The 11,605-nt window shown below is 32.0% G+C and overlaps 2 protein-coding genes across 6 annotated transcripts; both read right to left on the reverse strand.

Annotated features, from left to right (window-relative positions):
• Window positions 1–639: 639 nt before the first annotated feature.
• On the reverse strand, window positions 640–2,335 carry LOC114380727 (40S ribosomal protein S23-like). Its single transcript, XM_028339741.1, has 4 exons — window positions 2,198–2,335; window positions 1,391–1,546; window positions 1,161–1,287; window positions 640–1,035 (listed from the first exon to the last, which is right to left on the reverse strand). The coding sequence occupies exons 1-4, from the start codon at window positions 2,200–2,202 to the stop codon at window positions 895–897; spliced, it is 429 nt and encodes a 142-aa protein (XP_028195542.1). The 5' UTR covers window positions 2,203–2,335; the 3' UTR covers window positions 640–894.
• Window positions 2,336–5,674: 3,339 nt separating this feature from the next.
• On the reverse strand, window positions 5,675–10,580 carry LOC114381241 (interactor of constitutive active ROPs 2, chloroplastic-like). Of its 5 annotated transcripts, none has more exons than XM_028340454.1 (6): window positions 10,467–10,580; window positions 10,045–10,229; window positions 9,076–9,178; window positions 8,260–8,443; window positions 6,171–7,861; window positions 5,675–6,066 (listed from the first exon to the last, which is right to left on the reverse strand). In XM_028340454.1, exons 3-5 carry the CDS (start codon window positions 9,093–9,095, stop codon window positions 6,191–6,193), a joined length of 1,875 nt encoding a protein of 624 aa, XP_028196255.1. In that variant the 5' UTR covers window positions 9,096–9,178; window positions 10,045–10,229; window positions 10,467–10,580; the 3' UTR covers window positions 5,675–6,066; window positions 6,171–6,190. The 5 variants fall into 5 exon arrangements, with proteins under 5 accessions (XP_028196255.1, XP_028196252.1, XP_028196253.1 ...); XM_028340451.1 differs by having other exon boundaries at window positions 6,171–7,864; window positions 10,467–10,579; XM_028340452.1 differs by lacking the exon at window positions 10,467–10,580 and adding an exon at window positions 10,314–10,452 and having other exon boundaries at window positions 6,171–7,864.
• Window positions 10,581–11,605: the final 1,025 nt, after the last annotated feature.

The raw sequence follows: 11,605 nt of genomic DNA on the forward strand, positions 1-11,605 counted from the left end.
TGATTTTTTTCCCCCATGTGGTCCAATTGGGGAATTGGCTTCTCATGTACGAGTAGGGACTCATTCACATAAAAAAACTAAAACAATATATATTATTAGTTATAATTAAAAAACACTATTTGTTTCCATAATTAATATTATCTAACAATTTAAAATTAATCTAATAATTAGATAACATAGGTTGAGCCTTTGTGGCAATGCAATGAAGTATAACCAATATTTAAATAAAATTGTCATTTCCGAAAAGTCAACATTACGGAAAATGAAATTGAGCAACATAAGATGATTTTATTAAATAAAATTAATTTTAAATGCATGACTCACTATATTTTTAAAAGCATATATACTTATTTATTCTAAAATAACTTTTGTAGTTTCCAAGTCCAGAGATTAGCTTTGAAACTTAATCATACTTAATGTTCTTCGTCTTATCGTACATAAGTTCAAAATGGCTGCAATAACTTGATTTTGGACGGAAGGGAAGCTGAAAAAAAATCATCCTATTTTTTCACAACTTGCACGAGTATAATAGGATCACATATCTAGAGAATAACTAGAGAATTGAAAATAGGATCAGATATCTAACAGCTAGCTCCTACTGCTACCATCTCCGGTTGATCGATTCATTAACAGAAGCAATTGCTAAACCTTCAATGGCTATATATTCCGTGAAAGTTTACAGCAAGAGAATGAAAAAAACAATCACAAGAAGCCAGAGAAAGGGGAAGAAGCATAGGCGAGGCAAGCCGAGATATGTTTACTTGAAATGTTAAATGAAGTTCAGTAAAATAACTAGAAAAGATAGAAAATTGTTCATAAAACCCGTTCACCTAAAAACAAAATTCATAATACTTGAGAGAAACTATTGAAAACAAACACAAGTACTCCACAAATTTAAGACCTTGGCTTCTCCTTCTTCTCCTTGAAGAGAGCCAAAAGAGAGACACCAGAGACCTTCACGACCTTAAACCTGACACCAGGAATATCTCCCACAGCATGACCTTTTCGTCCAAATCCAGCAATCAAGACTTCGTCCTAAACAACCATGGGCCACACCCCAAGTTACACAATGGATACAAATAACAATTTATCAAAGAAACTCAAGTTATTTCCAGGAGTATAAAAAATAATGAAGCTAGCAAACATGGACAAGCACTCACATTCTCTTCAATGTAGTTCAAGCAACCGTCATTAGGGACAAAAGCGGCAATCTTCTTCCCATTCTTGATAAGTTGAACCCTGGCACACTTACGAATGGCAGAGTTGGGCTGCTTAGCCTCAATACCTCTGCAAATAGAAAAACACATTAATTTCTTAAAACTGTATACTCTAACCACATCAAATAAATATTCTAGTGAAAGATATACAAATCAAGTAAACCTAATCTTACATCTTTTCAAGGACAATTCCCTTGGCATGGGATGAACCAGCAAAAGGTTTCTTCCATTCATTTCCAAGATGTGATTTCTTGTATGACTTGTCAGCCCACCTTTGCCTCCTGCGGTGGGACTTGAGCTTGCGAGCAGATCCCATTCCATGTGTCTTCCTGTAAGACAGCAACAAATTCTAATTTCATGCATTCTATGTTCTTTTATTCATCAACCAATTCCTAGTTCCCCCAATTGAATTAGACCAGATAACTATAAAACCTAATTAAATGTTCTTCCATTCATTGACCATACCAAGTCTAGAAGGACATCACTAAAAAACCTAGTTAAATGTTCACTTCATTTTATTTTCATTTTTTTGAAATTGTCACAAGCAATTTGCCCCTTCTCCCACACCCCTCAAAAACAAGACAAAGGAACTCAATTCCATTGACCCTATAACTAACATCAAATAACAAATCAATGAAATAATCGATATTTACAAGGAAGCTTTAGATCATCGACCAAATAAAATTAAACAAAAACCAATGAAGAAGCAAATCACATTGCACAAAACGGGGGGAAAACCAACATAAACACTACACCGATAAATATACATAATCCCATTGTAGAAAATATAAAGTTTTCACACGGGAAGAATCGATGAGATTATTTGATGAGAAACAGATCTACCAGAAGCATATATAAATTCGCGAGCTCAAGTTCCTTCGTGTGCGTTCAATTTTTGGGAACAAAGCAAATAAAACATAAAAGGAACATAAACATGCAGTGAAGCATATCGAAAGAGCAATGGAGAATTGTTAGGTTACCCCATGGCTTCGTTCTTCGGTGCAGAGCTCGGAGGTTACGGAGGATGAGCAGCAACAACAGCGCAAAACCCTAATCGATAACCGAAGTTGGGGGTTTATATAGTGGACAAAAACCAAAACACTACTGGGTCTGTTCAGCGCTACTGGGCCAATGTAACAAGCCCAGTGGGTTTAAGACCGAAAAGGAATTGATATAGTTTTTTTAAAAAAATATTTTTTAAAGTATAAAAGGATAAAATATAAATATATTTTATTTCTCGTTTATAGAATTGAAAATAAACATAAGAAACATAATTTTTCAAGTAAGTCTTGTTAAATATCTGACTGTAATCGTCATGAAACAATTCTAATAGAAATGATAACCCTTATGTAACTCTGGACAAATATATATTAGGTATAATAGACATAAAGTAAAATCACACACGCTATTTATTTAAAGAAAAAAAAGTGCGCCAAAAAATTAAAATATTTATATTTCATATAAATTAATTATTTTAATAAAATAATTATTTTTTAATATATAATTCAATATTTGTATATAATATATATAGATATAAAATTTTGTCGTGTTTATATTTTATTTAATAATAATTTTTTAATATAAATAAATTCACATAAAATTCTCACATTTAAAAAGCATATATAACATTTATTAAATATAATAAACAAATAAGTTTTATAATTATTATATTATAAGTAAAATTGACAGCGTGATAACATTAAGTCCTATTTTTATTAAATACAATATGTAGCCAAATTATTGAATATAAATATTAAGAGATAAATTACTATAAATGTTAATCAATTTATTCAAATTATACTAATACTTATTGATCTTTTAAATTTTAAAATATTATATCAGATTACTAATGATAACTATTAAGAGAAAAAATTATTAAATATTTATATATTACATTATTATATATCTCATGTATTAAAACATGTATTACATTTCTTAAATTTAATAATATATTATACGTATTAAATATTATATTTAATATAATACAGGTAAGTTTTGACTCAGCAGTGTCCAATAACATTAAATACTAGATTAATTAAATATGATATGTTTCAAATTATTAAGTGTAAAAATTAAGAAACAAAGTAAGGTACATATATTTAGCAATTTACTAGTGTTATACTAATATGTGAATTTTATGTTTTACAAACTATTTTTTAAACAATAATACAAATAATAAAATTTTAATAGATATTTTAATATTTCTATATATAGATGGGTTTTAATTATTTCAATAATTACTTTTTTCTTTCCTAATAGACTTTTATATACTTATATGAAAAGTCATATGTTTAACAAACATATTATATTTAATAAATATATTATTTGAAAGTACTTTTAAGTTAATTGTAGAGGGATTCACTGTAATTTATTTTTTTGTTATTTGGGAATCAATTTTAAATTAGTATAAAAAATAGAGTATGTGATAAAAAGGTGTTATGACTTTTGTGTTAGAAATTGTAACATTTTTTTTTATTTACGATTTTAATGTTGTAAGTTTAGCTTTTTTTTTATAACTTTAAAATTGTTATTTTTTTAACGTTTAAAGTTTTTTGTTTTTCGATTTTTATTTGCTTGTATTTTCTTTTGTTTTATTTTCATTTAAAAAAAAATAAATATTTTTTTATTTAATTATTAAATAAATATTTTTAATTTTACTTGTTATTAGTTTTATTTAATATCTTTTATTTATATATATATATATATATATATATATATAAAAGACAGTAAATTATTTGTAATTTAAAAAAAAATTGAAAACAAAACAAAATACAAGTAAATAAAAAATCCTAAAATAAAAAACTTTAAACCATAAAAAAATAAAAAGTATGACTTCAAAGTCATAAAAAAATAAATAAGATAAACTAAACTTACGAAAAAGTGTAAGTAAAAAAAAAACACATAACTTTTGAAGTCGTAAATAAATAAAATTAGAAATCATAAAATTCAGTTAAAAAGATAATAAGTTGTAACAAATGTTATAATTTAAAATCGGCCCCAAATAGAAAAACAAAAAAAATTGCACCTTTTGGTAAAAGTCCCAATTGTAGATTATATTTAATAAATATTATAATTAATATAATATAAGAAAAAATGACTTTCTAACAGTATTAAGTGTTATATTCATTAAATGTATAACATATATAGTCAAAGTAAATAACAAAAATAATAATTACATTTCATTTGAATTTAATAAATACCATAGTAAAACTGACAGTCGAATAATATTAAAAGTATATTTGTAGTAATTATGATGTACATGATTCTATAAATTCCCCTTGCATCTTGTATTAGCCAACAACATACTACTAAATAACTTGGAGACTTGTGGCAAACTGAAGTAGATATGAAGGTTTCCTTGAGGCCCTGTTTCCTATTGGCGCTTATTCTTTTCAATTTTTTCAAGTATTCTTCTTTTTCCCTTAATTCATACTTAGACTTACATTTCACATTGATTTGATTTCCTTGACCTTATTTCATTTTTGCAGTTTTGATGGTGACACAAACGGTTGCGAATCACACTTGCAGTTTACTATTGCATAATTCAGATAAATGTGATATAGTGAGTTGTACAAATGCATGCGTGAACTATACTGGATTCTATACAACTGCTGCTGGACTATGCTTCCCAGATGGATGCCATTGCGAATATGATTGTCCACCTTCAACTTTGTCTTAGTTAAAGATAATAATTATGATGCCTACCGTGAAAAAAAGAAAAGAAAAGCTTAGCCTTGTAAGTTATAAATTATGGACATCATGCTAGATAATAAAACATCACTTATTGCTTGAGCAAATACAATGCCATCACACGCTTCTCTTATTTGTATAGTATATTTTTTCTTTTGTTTTCGCTTTTTTCCCTCCTCTTTTTCATTTTTTCCTTTGCCTTTTCATCTGCATGATCGGAAATTTAAAATTTTATGTAAATTAGTGAGAATGAAAAAAAGTTCATAGTTTATAAACTAAAAGCTTAGTTAAAATGACTTCTATTAAAAATTACAAACATAAGTTCGTACTATATAGATTTGATCGTTTATAAACTAAAAACTAGTTAAAATAACTTTTAAAAAATATTAAACTACTAAAATAAGTTTTTATTATATAAATTTGATCAAACTAACTTATAAACTACTAAAAATACATATCAAACTCTCTAGAAGTTGATATTTTTCATTACCACCAACAATGGGGCAGGTTTGGCGAGGCAAATTGCCTTACCTTCCCAACCCCTTGCAACTTAGTTCTACAAAGCCCACAGGCCCCATACTATTGTGCTTATGATTATTTTCCAACAACTTATTTTCCCTTTCTGCTGTTTTTATTCTCTTCTACTATGTAAAAGCTGATATTTTTTTTATCCAAACGAAATTAATTATCTTCAAATAACTTTTCAACAAACTTACCAAAACAAAAACAAATTCTGATTATAATCGATTTTTTGAAATAATCTAATATTTGCAGCTATTCCAAACACACTCAATATATTCCAACGGGAAAAGGGCATAAATGGATAAATACTTTGTAGCAAGTTGCCCACCAACAAAATTGACATGGCACAGGATTGAAACTAATTTTCCCCACGAGTTGGGTTTCTTACTACTTACATAATATGAAAATTGGTAGAAAGAACAAATACATGCAAGGCGTGGTGTAAAAACACTCACTGCACAATTACAAAACCGTAGCAAGCAGCAAGTAACTGGAAGGAACCACTAAACCTCAGCAATTTAATAGCAACTTCAAAATATTACACGACCTTCTTAACTTCAAAATATTTGTTACACGATCTTCCTAAGGCAAATTGTCCCCCAAGGATTGCTTGAATGATGACCAAACCAAAGGGTACCTAACAAATAACAATAAACAAAGACAATGAAACAATGTAAGTTAAACCATTGGCTCAACAAGCAAACCAGTATGGAATGAGTGTAAGATAATTTGTTTCACTACCTGCAAAACATCTATACATATTAATGATTCTTCTTCCACAACACTCCAATCTTCTTCAACATGTTTGTATTTTTCTTCTTGGGAGAGTCATCATCTGTGTTTTCTGAATAAGGTGAACTCATCTTGGCAGTAATAGAGTTGTAGCTACTGTCAAGTGAACCTGTTCTTTCCACAAACTTTCCATTGTTCCCAGCAGAAATCATAGCAGCAGCTGCTTCGGCCGCTTTTCTCCACTGGTCTGACTGCACTTTCAACCTCCTTAATTCAGCTTCTAACTCGGAATTGGCAGCCTGCGCAGCGTCTAACTGCTCAGTTATCTGTGCTACTCTTCGATTACTTTCATCAGCTTCTTCTGTTATGTAGCCAAGTTTCACCAAAGCCTCGCGCTCTGTGGCCCTTGCTGCTTCAGCAGAAGCAACAGCCTCATCAGGGATTTTATTCTTCTCTAACTCCTCCCTCTTTATTTCCTTCTTCAGTGCATTGTTTTCCTCAGTCACATTTTGCAGTTCTGTCTCTCTGTCCAATAATCTTTCCTTCAACTTGGCCATATCAGCATCTAACTTTTTGAGCTCCACCACAGGTTCAGATTCTTTTTCACTAGGCTGGTTTTGCTTCATCCTTGACATGAGGATCTCATTCTCCTCTGATAATCCCTGCAACTGAGATTCTTTGTCCATCAGCCTCTCCCTCAACTCTTCAATATCAGCTCTAGCTCTCTTCAATTCCTCATTTAATTCACCTTGTCTTCGAGAAGATTCTGATTTTGCATGCTCCAGTTGTTCAAAAGCACTTCTGATCTGCAATGTGCTCCGAATATACTCTTCTTGGTATCGTACCTCAGAAACATCCAGTGCAGATTTTAACTGTGTTGCTTCAGATTTCGCAGAAACAAGCTCAGCTTTGAGCTGGTTTATCTCCTCATTTTCCACGTTTTTCGGTGCAAGTTCAGGTTCTGCTTCAATGACTAGACCTAACATATTTTTGTTAGCACCACCAACCAAATCAGCCTGAAGTTTGCTGACAAGTTCTTCCAATGATTTCACTTGAGCTCTTGCTTGATCTAACTCTAAAGCTAAGGATTTGTAAGCTTCGGATGCTTTCTCACCTTCTAACTGGAGTGTTTCAACAGTCTTGTTTGCTGCTTCCAATTGCATTTGAGTTTTGCCAACTACTTCCAAATCCCGGGATTCAGATTCTTTGCAATCACTTAGCTCATTTTTCAGCTTTTCCACTAAAGTGAGTGCTTCATCAAGCTCCATCCTCAAATCCTCAATCTCGGCATTATCTGATTCAGCATTGCTAATGTGAACAGCTTCAGATTCATGCACTCTTTCAAGTTGCATTTTCAATTTCTGGATTTCATTCATGGCAGACATTAGAGCAGTTGAATCCATTGAGTGCTGCTTCTGGACAGCCTCAAGTTCAGACTTCCATGCTTGATCTCGGTCCTGAGAAATCTTATGGAGTTCTTGAAGCCGTTCCTCTTCAGAAGCAGATAGTTCCAGAAGCTGTTGCTGGGATTCCTCCAGCTCTTTTGACATGGCTAGAAGCTGCTTCTTTGCTTCTTCAGCCTCCTGCTGAGCTTTCCTCTTCCATGACTCAGATGAGTTGAGTTTGTCCTTAGTTCTCTTTAGATCTTCTTCAAGTTGAGCAAGTTGAGACTCCGACTCTTGGACCCTACTTGGTTGCTTCTTCTAGAGCGAGATGATAAAGATTAAAGGGCAAGGAGATAGAGCAAATAGCAAAATTTAAGGCACTATCAATAATCTCAATCTTTTGGATTTTATATAGCCATAGACGAGATTAATGAAGGACTTCTACAAAATAGCTAGAATGGTGACTATAGGGGAGAAATTATTAAATAGTTTGGAACTATCATGTGTCCATACTTCCAATCAATCTCTATGTGACATGTAACGAATTTTTTTCAATTTACAAAAAAGAATTAATAGAATCTGACTACATGTCATGTGAAGATTAGTTGGGACTATGGTGATCCAGGACCACATAACAAGTTCTCAATTTGAGGGGGAGGAAGGGATTATTCAGTTAGGCTTCTGGCAGTGCACTAACTTATAAATTATAATACCTCAGATATTGGACTTCTTGGTGACTTGCGTTCTGTGACCTTTGGACTTTTATTTTTGGGTGTCTTACTTCCTGGTTTTGGAGATGATGAGACTGAGTCGGTATCAGAGCCTGGTGTCTTCAATTTGCGAGCATTCTGAGGAGATGCAGGAGACTTCCTTTGGGGCACTTCTGAAGTACCAGTTCTGCTCACAGACAATCATAGGCCAATAAGCATGCATGAATAAATGTAGAATGCAGATGAAAAGGCATCTTGGCATAGCACAGTAAGGTGATCAAGTGAGGAGAAGTTCATTTTAAATAGTCCCTTTTAAAATCTTTGGGATCAAAATGAAATCTAAACAAGAAGTGTTATGTTTAGCAGGGCAATCTTTTCCAAAATATGTTTGTTACATAGAGGACACAAAAAATTATATAAAATTGTCTACTAGTAACTTATCCCTATTATAAATAGTTATGATAGGACAGACTTACCTCAATATGGATTCATTTGGAGTTTCCCCAAACAACTCCAATTAAATACAGAAATGCCCCTAGTTAGTTCTTAACATTTCTTCAGAAAGCAACAAACTCTAAATGGTAGTGGCACATTCAAATTTAATAGATAACGGGTAGTATTCAACTATTCATCCCTCATTACTTGTTAGATCCCAGAAATAATTGTATTTAATTTGTTAGAATAAATGGGCCTTAAATCATACGACCAACCCTGTGAACAAAATAAAAGCACTCCATCCCCTCATTAAGACCTCAGAATTCGGAAACATGCATCACAAAAATGGAATGCTGCAAAAAGTGTCAAATGGGACAATCTTACCTTGCTTTTGGTGTCTGCATACTTTAATATCTGGGGTGATAGGAAGGTAAGTTAAAGAACCTCTCCTTCAAAGCCCCTGACCCACACTTTCTGCAATAGTAATCTGAGAAAGAAATAAAGACAACAAGGAATTTGATTTATAACTCAGAGAGAAGAGGCAATAGTTTGCACTTTGCACTTTACATTAGATGACCACCAGGGATCAGCATTCAACAAAAAAACCTAACAAACAAACCGCACATAATCCCTTCAAAGAAACTCCAAGTAAACTAACCCCATTACCACCTACCAAATTCAAAACAAAATAAACAAACAAATTTAAACAAATAAAACCTTGCACCAAAATAATTAGTAGAATATAATTAACGGAAACCCATGTTCCAACTTTTTTCAAATTAGTTTTAGACCTTTCCTCCCTTTTACTCCACAGTGCCACGTTACACTTGAGCCCCCATTGACCAGCAACAAACTATTATGTTAACCCCTTTAAGCATCCTACAAATAAAATAAAATGCCCACTAAAACTAAAATGTAAGCAATTTTTCCAAATCCATCATCATGTCGTCAAGAAAACAATAATAACTAGAAATGATTTAAGTGGGCTATCCAGACAACCATAATTTCACTGCTCTTCAAGACACACAAAAAAAAGTTTATTTTCTGTAACATAAACTCAGAAGCCGTGTTTAAGTTTAGAGATTCCTCGCCAACTAATGAAAATGGGAGCAGATTTCATGACCCCATTTTTCAATCAGTGTGGTAAGATAAACCACAGAATGAAAAACGGAGGAAAGATACAAACTTTATGAATTCCCAACACAAACGAGAGACAAAATCACAAAACCCAGATTTACATGCAGCCTTAGACCAAATCACTGATCCGAAAGAAGAGAAAGGATTAAAAGAGTGAAAAGAAGAACTTTTTAAAATCAAAATGTGTTATTGCAAAGAGAAGTGCTAACAACTTACCAAGTGCTGTTGAACACAGAACAACCAAGGTGACAATATAAGCACACACACAACTCTTGACTTGAACAAATACCGAAAAACCAGAGAGCAGTATCATGGTTTTACATCAGAAGCACGTGCATGAGTCCCCATATTTTCCTTCTTCAAAACACACAGTAGCACTAAGCAGAAAACGATGGCTCGTCCTTTTAGAGAAAAAATGGGAAGAAACATCACGAGAGGAGAAAGAAAACAAAAAAACTCAATAAACCAAGCCAAAATGTACTTACACCCTCCCACAGGAACTCGAGTCAAAACACTGTTAATGCTATCATAAACTACACCCCAGAGGAAGGGGAAAAAAAAAGTCCAAATTTGTAATGAAAGAGAAAAGCTGAAAAACACACTCAACACAGGTATGTAGGAAATGAAAGTGCAGTTACCGAGCGGTGGTAATGTGTGAAACTCTGAAGTGAACTACTTGAGTAGGATCAGTTGAATAAGCTTTCTTTCTCTCTCCTCTTTTGCTTCTTCTTCTTTGAGTTTGTTACTTTATTTTTTTTTTTTTGGTGTTGGGGGGTGGGAGTAGTAGCGGGGAACAGCAAAATACGTTTGAAACCGAGGCGCCAATGATGTTATACTACGCTCCTAAACTTGCACGCGTTGCTCACGCTCGTAGTTTTGGTGGATCCCGTCATTGTTTAATTTCATGTTGAAAAATTAATTGTTAATCCAAACTTAAATGATACTGGATTGAAGTAATTTTAAATACATTTTATTGGATTTAAATTTTAAATTATATTCTTAACTTAATTTTATAATCAAAATATTTAAATATAAATTATATTACTTTAAAATTGGTATTATTTTTTTAAGTTAGAATAACTTTTAGAATTATGATAGATTATAATGAGGTGGATTAGCCTTAATTTTAATCAAATTTAAATTATTTTTAAAATCATAATAGAATCAATTATTACGATGCATACAAATTATGATAAAATAATTTTTACTTTTACCCAAATCAATTCTCCAATAATTGAATTATGCGATTGGAGAGTTGGGGACAACTTGGCAAGTGTAAGTGTCGAAGTGGGTTTGTGTTGTATGCAATGTACGAAATTCCAAAGTTTCCGTCTGGATGAGATGATTGTTTTCTTGTTAAGCATCACCATAAATATTAAATAAGATAATTGTCTTCTTTCTTATTCTGTGCTCAGGGTCAGGGGTAAATGGCTGACTCTGACACTTCAGCGCTAAATTTGGATAATATATATTCGCTTCGATACGCCAAATAGTTTATTGCTTCATATCATAAAGTGGATTTTAAAGTGAGCTTCAGCATGAAAAAGTGTATCCTTACTTAAGATGAATCTTATGAGTTAATAAGTAGTCTATCCTCTGTTTAAAAAATTAAGTAGTCTATCATGTTAAATATTGTATTATTCTTATTAAAATGAATATGCGAGAATCACGCTGAAATACATAACATTAGGTTTTGTAATGAATTAAAATATGCTTTCTTATTTTTTTTTTAAATGAGAATATGCGAGAAAATATAATGAGGGGACTGTTCGATTCT

Source organism: Glycine soja, chromosome 13 (genome assembly GCF_004193775.1).
Source record: "Glycine soja cultivar W05 chromosome 13, ASM419377v2, whole genome shotgun sequence".
NCBI classification, from domain to species: Eukaryota; Viridiplantae; Streptophyta; class Magnoliopsida; order Fabales; family Fabaceae; genus Glycine; species Glycine soja.